At 41.9% G+C, this 23,368-nt stretch overlaps 1 protein-coding gene across 2 annotated transcripts in view; it reads right to left on the reverse strand.

The window, feature by feature from the left end:
• LOC115114109 (fibroblast growth factor 12) overlaps nt 1-23,368 on the reverse strand; it is a 73,800-nt gene that overhangs the window by 33,613 nt on the left and 16,819 nt on the right. The window contains exons 1-3 of one of the 2 annotated variants that reach the window (XM_029642099.2): nt 13,618-14,804; nt 12,037-12,084; nt 7,616-7,726 (exon numbers count right to left, since the gene is read on the reverse strand). In XM_029642099.2, the coding sequence (XP_029497959.1) occupies nt 7,616-7,726; nt 12,037-12,084; nt 13,618-13,816 (358 nt within the window). In that variant the 5' untranslated portion in view covers nt 13,817-14,804. Of the gene's footprint in view, nt 1-7,615; nt 7,727-12,036; nt 12,085-13,617; nt 14,805-23,368 lie in introns of those variants that run through there. The other variant, XM_029642102.2, reaches the window with a different exon arrangement.

Genomic DNA, 23,368 nt, shown 5'->3' on the forward strand with positions numbered 1-23,368 from the left:
GGGGGTTGTGATATACTGTATGGCCAATATACCATGGCTAAGGGCTGTGTACACCTCCGCGTTGCGTCGTGCCTAAGAACAGCACTTAGCCGTGCTATATTGGCAATATACCACACATCCTCAGGCCTTAATTGCTTAAGTATGAATTCATTATACTTTGTGCAAAATTACCAACTAACCCTGCACCCATTGAAACCTCACCACTATTCCACTACTTTGGCCCTATCTGATCCTACTCCAGGCCCATCATTCAGGGTTGGTGGGGCAAATAAAATAAAAAATAAAATATATACACTACCAGTCAAAAGTTTTAGAACACCTACTCATTCAAGGGTTTTTCTATTTCTTCCTATTATTATTTAAAAAATGTACCCCCTTTTTCTCCATAATTTCGTGGTATCCAATTGGTAGTTACAGTCTTGTCCCATCGCTGCAAGTCCCGTACAGACTTGGGAGAGGCGAAGGTCGAGAGCCGTGCGTCCTCCAAAACACAACCAGCCAAGCCGCACTGCTTCTTGACACAATGCCCACTTAACCCGGAAGCCAGCCGTACCAATGTGTCGGAGGAAACACCGTACACCTGGCGACCTTGTCAACGTGCATTGCTCCTGGCCAGCCACAGGAGTCGCTAGTGCTCGATGGGACAAGAACATCCCTGCCGGCCAAACCCTCCCCTAACACGGAACCCAAACCGGCTGCGGGCATGTACCATCGTGCACCATCGTGCATAAATGTACTTTGTCCCCCCTTACCAAACGCGATCACGACACGCAGGTTAAAATATCAAAACAAACTCTGAAACAATTACATTAATTTGGAGACAGGTCGAAAAGCATTAAACATTTATGGCAATTTAGCTAGCTAGCTTGCACTTGCTAGCTAATTTGTCCTATTTAGCTAGCTTGCTGTTGCTAGCTAATTTGTCCTGGAATATAAATATTGACTTGTTATTTTACCTGAAATGCACAAGGTCCTCTACTCTGACAATTAATCCACACATAAAATGGTCAACCGAATCGTTTCTAGTCATCTCTACTCCTACCAGCCTTTTCTTCTCTGGACTTTATATTGCGATTGGCAACTTTCATAAATTAGGTGCATTACCGCCAACGATCTTGTTCGTTTTTCAGTCACCCACGTGGGTATAACCAATGAGGAGATGGCACGTGGGTACCTGCTTCTATAAACCAATGAGGAGATGGGAGAGGCAGGACTTGCATTACAAATAGAACTGACTTCTATTTTAGCCCGTGGCAACTCAGACGCTTGTTGGTGCGCGCGAGCAGTGTGGGTGCAATAATTGAATAATATAGATTTCTAAATGTATTTTGCAACGCGAGCGCACGGTGTAGTCAGCCTGTAACCCAGATGACGTTGGGCCGATTGTACACTGCCCCATGGGTCTACCGGTCACGGCCGGCTGCGACAGAGCCTGGATTCGAACCAGGATCTCTAGTGGCACAGATAGCACTGTGATGCGGTGCCTTAGACCACAGTGCCACTCTTGATGCAAGTGTTTTTCTTTATTTTTACTATAGAATAATAGTGAAGACATCAAAACTACGAAATAACACATATGGAATCATGTAGTAACCAAAAAAGTGTTAAACAAATCAAAACATATTTTATATTTGAGATTCTTCAAATAGCCACCCTTTGCCTTGATGACAGCTTTGCACACTCTTGGCATTCTCTCAACCAGATTCATGAGGTAGTCACCTGGAATGCATTTCAATTAACAGGTGTGCCTTGTTAAAAGTTCATTTGTGGAATTTCTTTCCTTAATGCGTTTGAGCCAATCAATTGTGTTGTGACATGGTAGTGGTGGAAAACAGAAGATAGCTCTATTTGGTAAAAGATCAAGTCTATATTATGGCAAGAACAGCTCAAATAAGCAAATAGTTATTATCATTACTTTAAGACATAAAGGTCAGTCAATACGGAAAGTTTCAAGAACTTTGAAAGTTTCTTCAAGTGCAGTCACAAAAACCATCAAGCACTATGATGAAACTGTCTCTCATGAGAAACTGGCTCTCAAGTCTAAGTCCTTAGTAAGGGTAGACATCGAACATGTATACCCTTTGGGTCCTGCAAGTTACATTAGAAGAGCCCTTGAGCCAAGAGCCAAGAAGGCTCAAGTTCATTGGCCACAGATAAAAATCAAATCAAATCACGTTGTATTTACAGTAGCTGATCATGTCAACATCTTACTTTCAAAATCTTAGCTAGCAGTCATCATCATGAATCAAGTCGACAATCTACTGGCAAATCCTTTTTAATCCTTATCATATGAAGAGAAATAAAGACGAGAAATAATAGATAAAATGTATGCTGCTCATCGGCCATCGGACATAAACATTACACAACAAATTGGAAATTTGCAAATTCAACAATGAGTGGTTTCGAAGGAATCCGTGTTATTTGAAGTGTATCGTATTTGACATGCAAAGACCCAAATGGCGTTCACCCTAATCATTTGGTCATTTTTCACCTCTTAATTTCGCCTACTGTTCTAACTTGGTGGTGCACATGTAGCCTATAACCTGTTTTAGATAAATGTAATCATCGAAAATGAGCTTTCGTTGTCTGCTTATATGCCCCCTTTATTTATCCTACGGTTTTGACTTGGTGTACAGGAAGTACACTGGAAGAACGGCCCATGTTCTGAATTATGTCCCTGTACATTTCAAAAGTGCTTAACAAATAGTTATATTGACTACGTCCGTCATCGCTCGCTCATTAATGTTTTAATCGAAATTACGGATTGCCTCTTATCCGCTTGTCGTCCCCTTATGCCATAGTTTGTACATCTCAATTGTCAGTAGAACCCACATTTGTTTAAGCAAGTCAGCCATATCAGCTATGTTTTTTTTAAAGGCAGTAAATGAGGATGAATGAACTGTTTCGCTGCCAGACAAGGCTCCGCTAGGTGTAGCAGTGGTAAGGTGTTGGGACAGCTGTTGGGACTCTGCTGTTGGGACAGCTTTATGTAGGTCCTAACCGTTTGTCACCATTATAGTGCAATTAATGTATTGTTTAGTGTTGTGTTGTGTAGTGGCTATGCTGGCATGCATCCCACATAATTTTTTTGCCCCATCAAGATTTATCTGCTAAAATCGCCACTGCGTACACCCAAGTACTTCTCTGCAGCTTCCACCACAACATCTATCCTCTGTGATTTACATTCCAGTCCTGCGGTACAATTGACAACCATGGCCATGAATGCCAAAAAAACAACCTTACTGAAGCATGTTATTCCTATCACTCTCTATTGGCCTCGGTCTACTCACAGGTAGCCTCTTAAGATCCCTCACCCTGGACCCATCGTTCTCTACTACTCTCCTCACTGCCTCATCATACGACACCTTCTGTACTACTCTGATCCTGGAATCCTCAACCTGCCTTTCTCTCACCAGACACCTCTGATCTCCAGCACCATGGGAACCCCTACAGTTTACACACAGAACTTTTCACACATCTAGGAAACTCCCTCATACATACTGCTGCCACATGACTATAAGCTTGACACCTAAAACAACGTAATGGATTCGAGACAAAAGCTCTCACGGGATAACTGACGCATCCTAACTTAACTTTATCTGAACTCAGTAGTACAGATAGTGTATTCTCTGTTTCACCACACTCTCCACTGGGTCTGCGTCGCACCAAACGGCGGGTGTCACAGACACGGCGAACTTCAGTTGATCCTCCTCAACACTTAACACCACTCCAGTTATCACTCCTTTCAGCAGAGCCCTGCTCCAGAGAGGAAGGAAAGTCACAGTTCTTGTCCTAGAAGTTCCTTGATTTTTTTTTTGCATGTGCCTTTTCAATATCTGGATAGACACTTTTTTTCTAGCTAACGTTACACCAATCAAAGCAGTGGAGCGTGTAGTGAAGAAAAACTTTTGTGGTCAGAACCATTCATCTTGGGGCGATGTGGGGAGATGGTTTGCAAAATGCTATCATCTCATGCAATTACACAATTGATAAAATTGTCATATACACTACCGTTCTAAAGTTTGGGATCACTTAGAAATGTTCGTTTTCGAAACATAAGCAAATTTTTTGTCCATTAAAATAACATCAAATTGATGCCAGCATCCCGGAGTTGCCTCTTCACTTGACATTGGGACTGGTGTTTTGCAGGTACTATTTAATGAAACTGCCACTTGAGGACTTGTGAGGTGTCTGTTTCTCAAACTAGACACTCTAATGTACTTGTCCTCTTGCTCAGTTGTGTACCGGGGCATCTAACTCCTCTTTCTATTCTGGTTAGATCCTGTTCTGTGAATAGAGTAGTACACAGCATTGTATGAGATCTTCAGTTTCTTGCCAATTTCTTGCATGGAATATCCTTCATTTCTCAGAACAAGAATAGACTGATGAGTTTCAGAAGAAAGTTATTTATTTCTGGCCATTTTGAGCTGTAATCGAACCCACAAATGCTGATGCTCCAGATACACAACTAGTCTGAATAAGGCCAGTTTTATTGCTTCTTTAATCAGAACAACAGTTTTCAGCTGTGCTAACATAATTGCAAAAGGGTTTTCTAATGATCAATTAGCCTTTTAAAATTATAAACTTGGATTAGCTAACACAACGTGCCATTGGAACACAGGAGTGATGGTTGCTGATAATAGACCTCTGTACGCCTATGTAGATATTCCATTAAAAATCATCCGTTTCCAGCTACAATAGTCATTTACAACATTAACAATGTCTACACTGTAATTCTGATCAAATTTTAATGTATTTTAATGGACAAAAAAAACATGTTTTTCTTTCAAAAACATGGACATTTTTAAGTGACCCCAAACTTTTGAACGGTAGTATATATATATATATATATATATATATATATATATATATATATATATACACATATACATATACTATAGAGTACCAGTCAAAAGTTTGGACACACCTACTAATTCAGGGGTTTTTCTTTATTTTTACTATTTTCTACATTGTAGGATAACTATGCTAGGTAAAGCTCCGCCTTATCTCAGTTCACTGGTCACGATGGCAACACCCATCCGTAGCACGCGCTCCAGCAGGTGTATCTCACTGATCATCCCTAAAGCCAACACCTCATTTGGCCGCCTTTCGTTCCAGTACTCTGCTGCCTGTGACTGGAACGAACTGCAAAAATCGCTGAAGTTGGAGACTTTTATCTCCCTCACCAACTTCAAACATCAGCTATCCGAGCAGCTAACCGATCGCTGCAGCTGTACATAGTCTATTGGTAAATAGCCCACCCATTTTCACCTACCTCATTCCCATACTGTTTTTATACTGTTTTTTATTTATTTACTTTTCTGCTCTTTTGCACACCAATATCTCTACCTGTACATGACCATCTGATCATTTATCACTCCAGTGTTAATCTGCAAAATTGTATTATTCGCCTACCTCCTCATGCCTTTTGCACACATTGTATATAGACTGCCCATTTTTTTCTACTGTGTTATTGACTAACTCTGTGTTGTCTGTTCACACTGCTATGCTTTATCTTGGCCAGGTCGCAGTTGCAAATGAGAACTTGTTCTCAACTAGCCTACCTGGTTAAATAAAGGTGAAATAAATAAAAAAATAAAAAAATGAAATAACACATATGGAATCATGTAGTAACCAAAAAACTGTTAAACAAATATATATTCTTCAAAGTAGCCACCCTTTGCCTTTATGACAGCTTTGCACACTCTTGACATTCTCTCAACTATGGTTCCTAGAGGGCAAAGCAATCCTTGAGTAGCGCCACTGGCCCCTAGGAAACTGTTGTCTGTCCGACATAAATACTGATCCTGGGGCTTAACCTATTCCTGAGGGATTGTTCACAATGCAGAGACTGTTACCCCCGAGACACATTCCTCCAGGGTGAGTCCTTTAGGGAAAGCTGTTTCTTCACTGTGACAAGGTTCATAGGGAGACACTGTAAAGATTACTGCTTCGGTGCATGGCAAACCGACTTGGAGAGAGCGACCACTGTAAAAGTGGAGGGAAATGACTCGTGGAATGATCCTTTGGACCAGATTTCTCCTGAGAATGAAGTTCCTTCGATTGGATTTATTCCCCGCCATGAACATCCACAGCGAAAGTGCAGTTGTGATAATTACAGGCTTTAGACCTGAATAAATCAAAACACTAACTACGTTTCCATCCAATTGGTGACAGATTTTCATGCGAATATTCAAAAATTTGCATTAAAACAATATGCGCAATTTCCCACCAGATGGGTTTACCATGCATTGAATAAAAAATACATGTTAAATGGGTTTTCATCGCATTTTCAACTCTACTGATGGGTTTTCTCACCATAAATGTTGAGTTATATAGCGTGTGCCCACTCTGGTATTGGCACTTGTGCTCTAGCCAACAGCGTGGGTATAGCCTACATTATGAGATAATTATGGACAAAATAGCTAAATTATTTGAATTTGTCAAACGGCAGCTAAACATCGATGATTATGTCACCAGAATAAGACCCTCGATATTTATTGGAAAGGAGCATCAAGCTCATCACCTTGCACTTTCACCACCCTGTGAAGTTCATTATAACTTATTTAATCTGTAGCCTAATAAACTGCATGCTTTCTGGACAAGTTGTAGTGGGAGGACCACATGTCACCGCATGAATCCAAGTTTACTTCGATATATATGGTTATTATATAAATATTTGTCCATAAAAGCATTTCTACCGACATTTCTCGCATAATTCATGTTACCGACAAAAAGATCCAAACCTTGTCTAGCATATTTTGTTTTGTCGACAATTGGAACGTTTATTGTTTCCATCAGGCGTTTTGACATTCTTTATACAAAGTGCTTGACTTGCATAAAAGGGTTGAATGGAAACCTGGTTAATGTGGCACTTACATCCACACAGTGGCACACAAGGGATGTTTTGCTAGATGCCGGGAGGAGCTTCCATTTGATATAAAAAAAACATATTTTAGTGTTCTCAGTTGAACATGCAAATTTTAATCCAAATTGTTTTTCTTTTCTATCAAAATTATCATGGATTTGACAAACTCTAGGCTGTTTATTTCTCAATATTACACTGATGTGTAATATTGTCTAAAACTGTCACGCGAGGCAAAAAAATGATATATGCAAATTGCTAATCTGCAAGACTTTGTTTAAAAGTTCGACCCAATTGATTATTCGCAGCTGGTGTATTTTACATAGTTATATATCTTGGCAGTAGATGTTGGCACTTAGCTATAACAAAACTGCACACACATTTGCACACACATTTTGTTTCACAGTAAATACTAAATAGCAGGCCAAATTGGTTAGCTTAGCAAGTCTGTCATGCTTTGATCATACAATACCATAAAGGAAGTCATACTAAATGGGGTAACGTGAGTATCCCAGTTCAGAGTCTTTAAAAGTGCATCCTTCCTTCCTTCCTTTTAGTAATCACTGATTAGAAATGACTAGACAGGTGAAAGCTATGTGGCAGAGCCCTTGCGTTCACCTGTCAAATCATGTCTAACCACTATTCTGTCAAGAAAGGAAGGACACACTTTTAAGAAACTGGAATTGGGCCAGTGACTAGTGGTAACCATGCGGCATGCTGGGAGTCGTAGTGCCTAACCCAATTACTCACTGTAGTCGCTGTTCTCGTCCTTGCTGCCATCGATAGAGCCGTCCGGCTGCATCTGCAGGTAGAAGCCCTGCTGGCTGAACAATCGTGTCACGATGCCTTTCAGCTGCGGCTCTGAAACAAAGGACAGACCCCCACCACGCCCCACCCCCCAGGGGCATGTCAGACCACACCCCTATCACTTCACACCTCGCCACTGCTGCTCACATTGACAAACTAGTAAAACAGATGTTGGGGATGTGGTTAACGGTAAAAAGCCTGGGTACCAGATTGGGGTCAGGGGTGAGAATTGACTTGGCGTAGAATAAGAAAATTCAAGAGAATCAATGGGTGGGCTCGTAGTCACGACAGTAACCTATGCATCTGAACTGTTACCTTGTTGTACTGCCAACTTGCTAGCTAAGGTATCTCCTAACATTTATAAGACAAACTGACCCTCGAATACGGATGCATCTGTAAAAATGATGTATATCTACTGCACTCTTGTAGTCTGGTGATGTTAATGAGTGGTTCTTGAAGGTAATGATGTAATCTGAAATGTAATACAGTATATTATGGTGCAACAGCAACTGGCCTAAGTTTTGGGGGTTTTGAGGGTTGAGATTGACCTGTTCTTCACAATTTTTATGAGATGATTGCCTTGTGGGAATATTCACATTGTCACTGTTCACTTTTATGTGCTTAACTTGAACTTTTGCGTAAATAATGAAGGGATGTCGTTGGGATATTTGTGCAAAAACAACAGTTGTGCACAATCATCTCAAACTGGTATTCTGCCCTATGTAACTGTTTGCTCCTAGATGGGCCTGGTAACGTTGGTGAGCCGGGACTTCATAATGTGGGTTTGAGTAACAAAAATCCACAACTGTATGTTGATTGTGCCGTTTAGGGCTTTCAACACCACAACTGATCCCCAATCAAAGGCTATGGTTATATCCTGAGGAGAGTCAACCCAAAATGTCATACCATCTATAAATAACTCTGAGTTTACCTTCCAACTTGGTGGTGCTGATGATATTTGGAGGAGAGCCGAGCTAGCACTGGGCTCAGGTTGCAGCAATCAACACTTGTGAGGGAGCAGGTGGATACGGAGTTTTAGCCCAAGGCTATGGGAGTCTTCTCTCCCAAGGCAAGAAAAAAATGTATGTGTGAATGAGACTGTTTATCGTTTGGGAAAGGGTGGGGGTGCTAGAAGATCACGTTGTGAGAAACAATAATCTGTGAACTCTCAGGAATGATTCACATGCAGTTATTTTGATTGTGTGGATAGTTTCACTTCGATGGACCTCATCACCAGTAGCACTTACAGTGAAAATAGATTTTGAGTAAACGATCTTGCATTTGGGATTTTTGGTCGTTCAATATTTGGCCTTTATGAAAGCACGTGTTAGATTTGGATTGAACAGCAGAGGCATGAAAGGAGCACCTACAGTGCCTTCGGTAAGTACTGAGACCCGTTGACTTTTTCCACATTTTGTTACGTTACAGCCTTAGTCTAAAATGTATTAAATAAATACAAATCTTCAGCAATCTACACACCATACCCCATAATGACAAAGATAAAACAGATTTTGAAAAATGTTTGTTCATTTATTTAAAAAAAAAAATGTTTTACATAAGTATTCAGACCCATTGCTATGAGACACAAAATTGAGCTCAGGTGCATCCTGTTTCCATTGTTCATCCTTGAAATGATTCTACAACTTGATTGGAGTCCACCTGTGTCAAATTCAATTAATTGGACATGATTTGGAAAGGCACACACACCTGTCTATATAAGGTCTCACAGTTGACAGTGCATGTCCGTGCAAAAACCAAGCCATGAGGCTGAAGGAATTGTCCCTGGGGAAGGGTACCAAAAAAATGTCTGCAGCATCGAAGGTCCCCAAGAACACAGTGGCCTCCATCGTTCTTAAATGGAAGAAGTTTGGAACCACCAAACTCTTTCTAGAGCTGCCCCTGGCCAAACTGAGAAATCGGGGGAGAAGGGCCTTGGTCAGGGAGGTGACCGAGAACCCCTCTGTGGAAATGGGGGAACCTTCCAGAAGGACAACCATCTCTGCAGCACTCCACCAATTAGGCCTTTATGGTAGAGTGACCAGACGGAAGCCACTCCTCAGTAAAAGGCACATGACAGCCCGCTTGGAGTTTGCCAAAAGGCACCTAAAGACTCTAAGACCATGAGAAACAATGTTCTCTGGTCTAATGAAATCAAGATTCAACTCTTTGACCTGAATGCTAATCGTTACATCTTGAGGAAACCTGGAACCATCCCTACGGTGAAGCATGGTGGTGGCAGCATCATGCTGTGGGGATGTTTTTCAGTGGCAGGGACTGGGAGACTAGTCAGGATCAAGGCAAAGATGTACGGAACAAAATACAGAGATCCTTGATGAAAACCTGCTCCAGAGCACTCAGGACCTCAGACTGGGGTGAAGGTTCATCTTCCAACGGGACAACAACCCTAAACACAAAGCCAAGACAATGCAGGAGTGGTTTCGGGACATGTCTCTGAAAATCCTTGAGTGGGCCAGCCAGAGCCCGGACTTGAACCCGATCGAACATCTCTGGAGAGACCTGAAAATAGCTGTCCATCAAACCTGACAGGGCTTGAGAGGATCTGCAGAGAAGAATGGGAGAAACTCTCTATATACAGGTGTGCCAAGCTTGTAGTGTCATTCATACCCAAGAAGACTCAAGGTTGTAATCGCTGCCAAAGGTGATTCAACAAAGTACTGAGTCTGAATACTTATGTAAATGTGCTATTTCATTTTTATTTCCTTTTTTAAATGTTATTATAAATTAGCATACATTTCTAAAAGCCTGTTATTGCTTTGTCATGATTGGCTATTGTGTGTAGATTGATGAGGGGAAAAAAAGATTTAATACATTTTAGAATAAGGCTGTGACCTACTAAATGTGGAGGGGGCTGAATACTTTCCAAAGGCACTGTATATTATGGAAGTGATGCTGCTTATGGAGTCATGCAAAGGTTAATTTGAAGCACGGTTGAAGTTAAGGCAGTTGTGATCCAACTGGATCAACCATCGTATAATCTGTGAAAGTGTAAAATAACGTTCATCATCAAACTGAGAGTGAATGGAAAGTCGCAATCTGGAAATAATGAATCCTTCACTTTGCCTGAGCTAAACAAACAAAATTGTGTTTGGATGCAAGTTCATTATTCAATTGAATTTTCTTGGTCTTTAAATTAAACAAACCATTCATTGATCAAGATCAGATCTTTAGAGGTGTAGTGTGAATATGTGGACGGGTTCAGATAGGGCTGATGGTGTAGCATCAGAATCGGGGCTAGTGTCCACAGTGGATCTGTAGGCCTCCAGAGCTGGTCCTGGAGCAGATTAGTGGCATTTGATCCATACTGTAGTTGAGCCCAGGGTTGGCCTGCAAGCTGACCTCGCAGCAGTGGAGGTTCATGTCTCCTCAGCTGTACACTATTCTGTCCATCAACCCACAACTCACTTCCTTTCGGGGGTGGAGCCATCAATCTCTGGGACAGGCCCGCCATCATCCATCATGGGTAGGGCAGAGAGAGTGGGGGCTAGCTGGGGGGGGGGGTCTCACTAAATCACATGTGATAACTGCACTTCTGTAAATAAAGGGCTAAGTAATCACTGACAGCAGAGCACGTCAGCTCCATTCAGAGGGGCGGGAAACAGAATGGACGTGCGTTTACGTGCAAGTGAAGTATGCTGGTATGTGTGAGAGGAGAAAGAAATAGAGGGCGAGGGAGTGTTGAAGTATGAGTTTGAGAGAGACGGGTGGACATTGAAGGAGCAAATTACCTGTTTTTGCGCTTGGGATATGCCTAGTATGGGAAAATGTGCCTGTGTGTATGAATGCTGACTGGAGTCATTCAAAATGGCACAACTTTACGTGTACCGATGCAGAGACATACACGGGGACATTTGGGTATGTTAACAAATGGCGTTATGACCATGAAATGGTGAATGATCACCTCAACTGCTACCGTCGACAAGTTAGACAGGGAAAACACAGCAGGTCGATGCACACAAATAAACAGACCGCCACCCAGTCACACAGCAATACTCCACATGTGACATACATGTTAAACACAAACAAAGACACACTGGAGGAGGAAAACGAAGAGAGAGAATAAAAACTGATCTGACACATACGAACTGAAAGACTGAGACAAAAAACGAGAGGGAGAGAGTAGCCAAGGACAAAGAGACTACTGGAAGAGAGCGTTACAAGGAGTAAAGAAAAAAAGAAAAAATAATAATCAGCAGAGGGGTCACCGGCACCAGACAGGTGCTATAAGCCATCACCCACCCACCTCCCCTCCCTCGCAACAGGGGTATCGACATGGGCGCGAGATGGGGCGGGGGGTGGAGACGGAAAAAAACACAGCACACACGGATGGAGGCTGAGCTACTAACCTAGCCTGCCGCCCTTACGGGACACCTGTGGAGGTTTGGACGGTGCATCTTACAGGGGATAAAAGGAAAAACAAGATTCTTTTAACAGACAAATTCCTCCAGCACTGGCTGTTTGTCAAAATGCTAAAATCATTATAGCAGTATAGGGATATGAGTTAAAGGACATGTGCTGTCTGTCTGTCTATGGTCCAGTTCGGTCTGTCTGTCTATGGTCCTGCTATGTCTGTCTGTCGGCCTATGGTCCTGTTCTGTCTGTCTATCGGTCTATGGTCCTGTTCTGTCTGTCTGTCTACGGTCCTGTTCTGTCTGTGATTCTGGTCAGTCTGTCTGTGGTTCTGGTCTGTCAGTTTGTCTATGGTTCTGGTCTCTCTTGTCTGTGGTTTTGGTCTGTCTGTGGTTCTGGTCTGTCAGTTTGTCTATGGTTCCGGTCTGTTTGTCTGTGGTTTTGGTCTGTCTGTGGTTCTGGTCTGTCAGTTTGTCTATGGTTCCGGTCTGTTTGTCTGTGGTTTTGGTCTGTCTGTGGTTTTGGTCTGTCAGTTTGTCTATGGTTCCGGTCTGTTTGTCTGTGGTTTTGGTCTGTCTGTGGTTTTGGTCTGTCAGTTTGTCTATGGTTCCGGTCTGTTTGTCTGTGGTTTTGGTCTGTCGGTTTGTCTATGGTTCTGGTCTCTCTTGTCTGTGGTTTTGGTTTGTCTGTGATTCTGGTCTGTCTGCATGTGTTTCTCTTCTGTCTGTCTGTGGTTCTGTTCTGTCTGTCTGTATTTGGTTCTGGTCTGCCTGCCTGTCTGTCTGTGGTTTTGGCCTGTCTGTCTGTCTCCCTGTCTGTCTGTGGGGATGGTGCACCTGCTGTTCATCACATGACAGCCTTTGGTTCGATAAGGAGAGGAATGATTTGCCCGTTCCTCTTTATCTGTGCACCAGGAGGATGGGAAGAATGATACCTTAGCATAGTAGGAACGGAGCCTGTGTCCATCAATACGCCGGGGTAGCCTCTTAATCACTATAGCTACCTCACTAAACTGCAATAAACATCCCCACTGCAATAAACATTTACCATTAAACATTTCATCTCAAAAGAGCCTTGGTGCACTGCGGTGCAACTCATCTTCACTAAGTCTCAATTTGCATTCATTATTGAATTATTTAAGGTAGCATTATTCTACTTGGCAAGGGGGATGTAAAAAAGAAATCTGGATTAAAAATATATGTTAATATATGTAAGCCAATATTTGCCTTGCCTTCTAATAGAAATGCACAGCATTTGACTATATGATAGGATGGCAATAACGGTGCCAAGATAAACGATCATTCTGACCACAGCAATATAACATACATATTGGTAACGTCACAACATATACATCGTTTTAGATTGAGGCTGATACGGGTAAACTGTTGTGTCTTGCGGTGGTTCTCGACAGAGCTATGGAACAGGTGGAATTTTCGCATCGCATTCTCAGGCACCGCGGATAAATCTACCTGCAGCCTTTTAGATGGGCTAGCTAGAGCCTTCGACTGCGGTAATGCCTTAGCTCGGCTCGGTCGAGGGGCAGGGGGAACCGTTGCACACAAAACTACAGCACTGACCTGGTCGCCGCCGAGCGGCTGGTCTTTTCTTGCCACTGCAGAAACGGACTTTGCTGAAGACCCCCAAGAAATGCCGCTCGCATATGGAACGTGGGTCTTTGCTGGGGCTGGGGCGCCTTTTAGTAGTGGAGACCCGGTCACTGTTTGACTCCCTCGCCTGGCGTTTCTGTCGGATCAAGGAGCTGGCGATTGCGGCCATCTCCCTCGCGGGCGAGCCGAACCGAAACCGACCCCAGAATCGTTGGATAGATGTCGAGTTGTGTGCGGCTGTTTGGTGCAAAAGGAACCGGGTGGTGAAAATCGAATTTACGGTCCACGGGGGTTTACTCAAATGTCATTCCGATCCCCTTTAGAAAATCCACTAAGTCCCGCGCATCATCGGGCATCCATACTGCATCATGGGGAACGATACCAGCCTACAGTCACAAATTCCTTGCAGGGAAAGCGTCAAATGCCATTGACTCATAAAACATATGCCGCAAATTTACGCACGGATAAAAGCATGGCTACAAAATGTAGGCTATTCAAAAAAAGTCACAACAGTGGTAAATAAGTTTGTGTGTTGTCGGAGCGTGCGTGCGTGCACACAATTGAGTCTCAGGTATTCCAGTTGAATGGCGCCAAGTCTGACCAGATCGACTCTGTGCAATCCTCATGTGCACGGAAAGTCGGTAAGTGGCAAAATATCCAGCACCGTAATGCATTACACCTTAAACTCCACTGTAAACAATTTCATCAACAGCTGCGTTAATGCAACGCCTCGTAACTTTTCAACGTATTAAGCCAAATACAACGCCGAATCGAGAGGCGACGAGAGCTAGGCGACTGTCTGTTTGGCTGCCCCACTCGCTCTCGAGGACTACGGGCATTTGTGCCAGCGCACCAGCACCTCTACCAGTAGCAGACACCGCGAGCACTCTCGGGGAAAGACAATTGTCTGGGAGAATGCAGCAGCAACATGGTGATTTGGGCTTTTACGATGAGAGAAAACAAATATGCGTTTTGTTGTTATTATTGTCCGTAGGTAGGCTATAAAGATTACCCCAAACGCCTTTTTTTTCCTTATTGCCCACAAACCATTGGTGTAGCCTAAAGGAGTATTTCCAATGCGTTCCGTATGGATGTGTGGCGTGTGCTATCGCCGACCAGGCAAGCGTGAATGGGCTCACCTTTCGATCTCTCTCACTCTATGCAATCATACGTGATTGCGGTTTGGATGAGGAATTCTCCAGGGCACAGAATAAATGAGAGGGGCACGGAGAGAGCGAGAGGCAGGAGGGGCAGCGGAGTAAGGGAGAGAGTGTGTGTCTGTACACGTGCATGTAAGAGAGAGAGAGAGAGTGTACGTGTATGCGTAAGAGAGAGACGGAGAGCGCGGATCTCCAAAATAACGGTGTGCTGTGGTCCCTACACGCGGTCAACCCCAAACTGTCCACGGATTTGAGAAGCACGTCGGTGCCACATTTTTTTTCATGGGACAAGAGTCTTTCTTCAGTTTGAAATGGAGCAATGAAGAATGTTATATCATCTGGTGCTACAGGGACAACTTAGCCCAATGGTATTCAGACTATACCGTTCAAATTCCATTGGTTTATGAGTCCTTTTCGCAAACATCAGTTTTATATTATATTGTTTTATACACTGCAGCATTCAAGTACATCCCTATTTAATTGGGTCTCACATTAGTTCGAAGTGTCTATGGACACGTGATGGCTAAAGAGTTTATGCAACATCACCCTACACGAATCCCGGCGCACAATGCACATATACTGGTAGAAATAAAGCACATATTGATAAGGCAGCGACAGCACAACAGGACTAAATTACAGACATATACACACACACGTGAATCACATGAAATACAGTGACTTTATGTGAATTCTAATTTGGTGAAAGTAATATTCTGTTCCATGCGTTATTACAGTGTCATTACATTACAAGGGTGTCATGACACGTTATAACAAGTGTTATATCAAGTCGGCCAGTGTTAGTGTTCTGGCAGTGGCAGGCCCTCTCAATGAAAGTGGCAACTCCTGACCTCTGTTGCATTAACTGATGAATGGCGGTGTGTGTGTTTTTTTTCTGGTGCTGTGTCCTATATCACGTGTGTGTCCACATGTAGGAGCACCCACGCGACAGCGGCTTAGAGGGTGGGAGGGAGAATGACGTGAGTCACACAGTACATGGAAAACCTCTTGCCTCCCTGCCACAGAGAGTTGGCATGAAACATTCAGGGGTAAACTTTGTCTGGGTTTGACATCTCTTCTCTGAAAACGGAATCAATGATTGAGGAAGCTACTGTCTCGCTCCTTGTCTCGACTCTACCCCCTGTCTTCTCAAGTAAGTTTCAGAGTAAGAGACAAAATTGTCAATCAAGGGGCCATTTGGGATCCATAGCTTATAAGTCTGGGGCGGTGAAAGGGGTTTGAGTGTGTGTGTGTGTGTGTGTTCGCCTTGTGAGTTAGTGCCAAAGTGTTCATGCATATTGTTAGGTGGGGGGGTGCAAGCGCATATATGTCAAAACTGATATTTAATTACTACCAGAAAATATAATCAATAGCAAATCCCAAATGACATCTTTATCATTTTTACTGTTTGTCGCCCTGAATGGCACCCTATTTCCCTAATAGTACACTACTTTGAACCAGGGCCTATAGAGCTTTGGTCAAAAGTTGTTCACTATGTAGGGATTAGGATGCCATTTACTGTAGGATGTATTCACGGTCTGTCGCCCCACATAATTCTCTGATATACCGTTCCGCGGAGAAGGGGTTCATGGGTATTATGGAGAATTCTTGGAAAGGGGAAATGGCTCCCACATAATTAAATTATATATCATCTCTTACAGAATACAAATAGAATAGCTCTCTATGGTGGCTCCACTGTGGTGCCGAATAAAGACCAGGCCCAAAATGGGACGTATGTCATTGTCACAATAAGATTTTAAAAATATATATTAAAAAATAAGCTTTTCCCTAATGGGTAACTACTTTACGCAAAGTGAATTGTACATTACAAGTTCTCTCTCCTCAAGATGCCTACTGCTTCATTCCATCTGTCCACACAGAATGTCTTCTTGTGTGTGGTGTGATTTACTGTAACACAAGTAACACATCATCGGTTTTCATATTGTGGATGTTATCATTGTATAACGCTCTTCAATCTATATTATTGTGCTGAAATGTCAACATTAAACAGTCTCTATTACATGACCTATTCTTGTTTTCTCTATAGTATATACCCCTATAGGTAATATATTTACGGTGTAGCATTGACCTTCATTATTTTCTACTATCAATAAATGCCCTGAAATGTCTCCCATCAGAGTCAAGTGAGTGATGTTTTTTTTTCATTCCTTTCAAACATTTTTTTTTTAAGGTTTTATGTTTTTCTACTTCATCACTTGTCATATTGTAGACAATAATCAACATATATCACAGCATGTGTATGTGTATGTAAATGTTAGTAAATGCTTTCTGTGTAGTTGTCACTGTTCAAATCCCACTGGGCACAGACGTCAGTTCCAATGTCTAGTTTTGATTTATCATTTGGTTGAGTTGTCAACTAACATGAATTCAACATGAAATTAAATAAATGTATCACCATATCATTGGATTTAGGTTCAAAGTTGGGTGAGAAAAAAAAAAGAAATGCTCTTACGTTGATGACGATTAGTTTTCCACATTTATTATTTAGGGTTGAAATGATGTGGAAACAATGTTGATTCAACCAGTTTTTGCCCAGTGGGATACAAATGCTCCATTATTTGTTAATCAACAAAATGAAGTCATTTGTGTCTCAACAAAGCTTAAAGGTCCAATGCAGCTGTTTTTACCTCAATATCAAATAATTTCTGGGTAACAATTAAGTATGGTGATGTCACCAGGCAGGCCAAAACTCTATCACATCAAAACAGTTTGAGATTTCAGGCCATATTTTCAAACAGCGTTTACACTAAAAAGGCATTATCATAATTTTTTACAATTACACAGTATTATTCCAACCTCCTAGTGTGGAAATATACATATAAAACATAGGATTTCACGTTTTTGACTGCACTGGGCCTTTAATCAGCATTCAGTCTGTTGTAGAGTGATTCTCGTTTCACTAGACAGGAAACTCATAATATCACTAACAAAATTAGAATTTTAATAGATTCCTTCCAATTCTGAAAATATTGAAACATTTACAACAACGTGGCCAAAGTGATCTTGTTCACCAGCTGTGAGCTGTCAACCCCGCGGAACAGTGCCACAGCAGGCCACGGCGTTCCAAGAAGAGCACTACAGATTTCCTTATATCTACCGCCATCTTGTGGACATTGCGTCTTTGTCATGCGTCAAGTATTTTAGTGCTCAATTTCAGTTGTCTTGTCATTAGAGCATACTGCATTTGTTTTTTCTTGTACATAAAACTATTTACTGTACTGGAAATGTGACCATGTGACACAAAGGGAAGTGTGATACTGAACTTTTTCATGATATAATAAGAAGTGCATCTTAGATTGTGTTACGTTGTGTACTCTATTGGCACTCTTGTAAACTATTGGAATACATAGTTGCAATCTTCTCCCCCATTCCATAAACAGAATGCAGCATGATGGAATGTCAGTTTTAGTGCCCTCGGGAAATAAAGTATACATTTCATGGCCAGATCTCAATTTTTTTAACTTTATTTAACTAAGTAAGTCAGTTAAGGAGAAATTGAAATGTTCAATGATGACCTAGGGCAGAACCACAGATTTGTTTTATTTTGATTCGATCTTGCAACCTTTCGGTTACTAGTCCAATGCTCTAACCGCTAGGCTACCTGCCACCTATTATGTGCAAGGTCAGAGTAGATACAGGTAACTGCCAAAATAAAGGGCATACTTGAGTAAATGAGGGATACAAAGTAAGCAATTAACTTCTCATCATACTCAGGGTCGTGTATAAAAATGCCCAGTTGGCCATTATTTTGTCTAACATCGCTAGAAAAATAGATCTCAGTGACTTTGAAAGAGAGGGTCTCAAAGGAGCATAAGGAGGGTGTTTAAAGGGTGGGTGTGTGTGTGTGTGTGTGTGCGCGCGCGCAGGAGAATAACATGTTTTCACCTCACGTGAATTGTAGGTTCACATGTGAAATTTGCTGTTTCACATTTTAAAAACGTTCACATGTAAGGGGCCTCCTGAGTGGCACAGGAGTCTAAGTAGAGGTGTCACTACAGACCCGGGTGTTGTCCCATTGCGCTCTAGCGACTCCTTGTGGCAGGCTGGGCGCATTGGTGCAGCTGGTTAAGCGAGCAGTGTGTCAAGAAGCAGTGCGGCTTGGCGGGGTCGTGTTTCAGAGGACACATGGCTCTCTCCTGAGTCCGTACGGGAGTTTCAGTGATGGGACAAGACTGTAACTACCAATTGGATATCACAAAAAGAGGTAAAAAGTACCAAAGGAAAATATATATATATAATTTATAATATATATATAATTTCACATGAAAATTGGATATGCTGTTTTGCATGTGAAAAAAACATGAACATGTGAAAATCTCACATTCACATGTGGAATTGCAAGTTCATATATGAAAAACAATCATGTGAAAATCTAATTTGCAGTTTCTAAATCTAATTTGCAGTTGGAAACCTCCAACTATAAAAATCTCACTTTGTGGGGTTGAAATACTGTTATTCTCCGTGAAAAGATGGTGTTAACATATTACAGAAGCAATGTCTCCACCGGTGGAATTAGGGTGACCACATCTAAAAAGCCCAAATGTGGGACGGGAACAATTTTGCGGGATGTTCACAGAACAGAATATATTTTTTGGGGGGGGCAGGTTAATGGATCAATCTCAAATGGTAACATAGTTCTGCTGTATGAAGGTCACTTCCTGTTAAACGGGTAATCCTTAGTTGCTACATAAATTTTTGGATTGATAAATGAATGATACTGATTCTTGAAGAATATAACGTTAAATGCCTCATGAGCTTATTTAAACTGTTGTACCCAATCAAAACCAAAAATTGTTTGTAAACAAAGTAAATGTAAACAACCATTGCTTAGCCTAAAAACATGGTTACGGGCTCTATTCAATCCGTAGAGCTGAAGATCCGCAATATTTCAGTGGTACGGATTGAATCCAGCCCTAAAACTATCATTTTGACATCATGGATGGTCAGTCCTTGCATCGATGCCGTAGTCAATAGATTTGAGAGTGGTTTCATTTCTCCAGCCTCATCCCCCAGCTTTTAACTTAAACTGTGGCGGGGAGTAATAGTGTTATTACATGGTGAAATCGTTTATCTGACTCATGAAAATAAAATAAAAACACGTGATTTTTTTAATGTTTTTTTTTGTAAGGGACCCTAAATATGGTTTTCGTACAAATGCTCACAGTCAGACTGTTGGAAAAGGTCAGACATTTTGATTGCTGAGGCTCCCCCTATGTATAGATCCCATTGAAAAACTTTGCTGGCTATTCTGGCAATTGGCATAGCCAACAGTCTATCAACATGCACACCTTCTATCTCACCTCACATGGTTCCCAGTCCATGTCCCCAGTTATTGCCAATATAGGCACAAGCTTGTGGACCTAAAATAATAATGCACTGCTCTGTTATCGACAGGACACATGCATGTCTGATACAGTTTTGCATAACCAATGTCTTTGAGGGTTTCTTTTTTTCCCCCTCAAGAGCTCTACCTGCTGACCTGCCGATAAGAAAGGTAATATATTCATCCAAAGACCCAAATATTTATAATTGCTAGTAAACTCGAGAATTTCTTCACCAAAAACAAAACTGAAAAACTCTTCTCTTCGGTACCTGTTGTTTTTCTGATTGATCATGAGTCTCCATCTTTTACACCAATTGGCTGCACATGATAACGAACATGGAAAGAAAAACAGGTGCAAACGTTGCACAGGTGAAACCACTTAGCAAGACAGGCACTTGGTTTTAACGGCTTCATTGTACCTCTACCTCATTGTAAATTGAAATGATGGTTCCTGGGGCTACTATAGATATTTCATTGGACACTGGTTAATAAATGGTTATTTGCATTATAAGCATCATACAGATTGTACCTTGTATCTATTGAATGAACTAGCCTGGTCCCAGATCTGTCTGTGCTATCATGTCGACTCCTTGTCATTGCCAAATGACAATGAGTGGAAAGGAGTGGCATGACCGCACAAACGGAGTTGTGCCGAGGCTAGGAATGAACCCCCGCCTAACATTCTCAAACAGAAGTCGTGAAACAAATGACAGAACAATGTTCTCATAAGTGGGAACAAAGCTAACCCCAAGAATAATCTGCATTGCATAGTCAGAAACCTGCAATAGTAGGCTTGTTTTAGAAAATCTAGTTTAGTCTGCAAAATCTCAGTCATCCACTATTGTTTAATAAAAATCGACTTAGCTAAACTCAGCAAAAAAAGAAATGTCCTTTTTCAGGACCCTGTCTTTCAAAGATAATTCGTAAAAATCCAAATAACTTCACAGATCTTCATTGTAAAGGGTTGAAACACTGTTTCCCATGTTTGTTCAATGAACCATAAACAATTAGTGAACATGCATGAGCGTTACACTGAGGCCTGTACTCTGGAGCGGGATCGATTTGGAGGTGGAGGGTCTGTCATGGTCTGGGGCGGTGTGTCACAGCATCATCGGACTGAGCTTATTGTCATTGCCGTCAATCTCAACGCTGTGTGTTACAGGGAAGACATCCTCCTCCCTCATCTGGTACCCTTCCTGCAGGCTCATCCTGACATGACCCACCAGCATGACAATGCTAACAGCCATACTACTCGTTCTGTGCATGATTTCCTGCAAGACAGGAATGTCAGTGTTCTGCCATGGCCAGCGAAGAGCTCGGGTCTCAATCCCATTGAGCACGTCTGGGACCTGTTGGATCGGAGGGTGAGGGCTAGGGCCATTCCCCCCAGAAATGTCCGGGAACTTGCAGGTGCCTTGGTGGAAGAGTGGGGTAAGATCTCGCAGCAAGAACTGCAAATCTGGTGCACTGCAGTACTTAATGCAGCTGGTGGCCACACCAGATACTGACTGTTACTTTGATTTTGACCCCCTCCTCCCCCTTTGTTCAGGGACACATTATTCAATTTCTGTTAGTCCCATGTCTGTGGAACTTGTTCAGTTTATATCTGTTGTTGAATCTTGTTATATTCATACAAATATTTACACATGTTAAGTTTGCTGAAAATAAACGCAGTTGACAGTGAGAGGACGTTTCTTTTTTTGCTGAGTTTAGTTTATTTGTTTTTCTAAGTTTCTTCGGTAAGATTTACAAGTTGCTGCAGATACCATTTCCTGTCATGTGGAAGAATGGAAAATGCTCATTGTGAAACTTAAAACAAAGTAAGAATATGGAAGTGTAACTTCAAGACATCTGTATAAGGCACCGTTTCACCAATAAGCTTTAGTATAACAGGGATGACTTTAGTACCTATACTGATATCTATAGGGGCATATCTGTCTCAAATCAATTATATTACAATCAAAATGAAATGCTGAATTAGCTTTGAAGGAGATTGTTGTAGTTCCCTTCACTTCCACTTCTTAAAGGGTATCTTCACTATTTAAGCCGTTAAGTCCTTTTACCACTCATCTGTGATGTCTTAAATTGACACTAGAATACTATAACAAAAGTCATAATCATATGCTGTTTTAGCCATGATTTGACTCTTGTTGTAGAAGTACAATTACAAGTCTAATCAGTTCACTTGAACTTCTTCAAAATTGCTGTATAGGATAATCAGTGACTGTGCTTCTCTATCCAGGAGATCCCAGTGTGGATGCTGCTTTTGGTCCAACTACCCCCCCAGGAATCAACTGTGCTTAATGGAGTTTCTAATTGTCTCTGCCCTGAATCTGAGAAGCGCTAGACCTGAAACGACTTGAGGTCCTATGTGATGAGATGAGATGAAAGTGTGATGGAATGGTGTTGCCTTTGTTTCAATTTAACAGAAACTGAATTTGATCAGATCAGGATGAGGAATATTAATAGTGTTTAGTGTCATTGATGAAGGAAGTGAGTTGGATCGTTGCAGAGAGCAGCGTTGCAGTGTGTTGTGGGACGAGGGGACTGCAGGACTTGCCAGGGGTCTTCAAGCCTAACTGGGTGAACTGATGCTGGCATCTTTCACTAACAAAGACTATGAATATGTATGCTGTCCATGGTGCTGAAACATAAATATTGAGTGAAATGGTCAAAGCAGGGGAATCTACTCCCAGCATAACTGAGTTCAAGACTGCCACTATGTATGCTGTCCATGGTGTTGAAACTCAAGCATACATAGAAAGATATGACTCGTTGTCTATGGTGCTTAAACCTAAACTATTGAAAGCTCTGGGTTGCAGTCTAGGGTTATGAAATGACATTCCAGGCCGTGTAAGTTTAAGACATGAACCAGTTTTGTCTGTCACCTATTGGCTGTCCTGATGGCCTGCTTAATATGCAGTGCTGTAAATGACTCATTCCTAAAATAGCATTTCCTAATAGCTCTATAAATTACATAAAGCCGATGAACAAGACTACATGTCTGAGGTGTGTCAGTTTGTATGAGGACTTGGAACACAAATACTTGGGTCTTTCTACAGTAGTGTTGGGATGACGAGTCTCGCGCACTGCCGTCACTGCACCGCGCATCGGCGGGCGAGAGGCAAAACTCGGGACAGAGGCAAGTGCAAGGGGAGCCTGTTATACCGCAGACTCGGAAGATGTTACTCACACACTCGGGTGGCCAATGAAATCGTTT

Source organism: Oncorhynchus nerka, linkage group LG9b, assembly GCF_034236695.1.
Source record: "Oncorhynchus nerka isolate Pitt River linkage group LG9b, Oner_Uvic_2.0, whole genome shotgun sequence".
Taxonomy (NCBI): Eukaryota; Metazoa; Chordata; class Actinopteri; order Salmoniformes; family Salmonidae; genus Oncorhynchus; species Oncorhynchus nerka.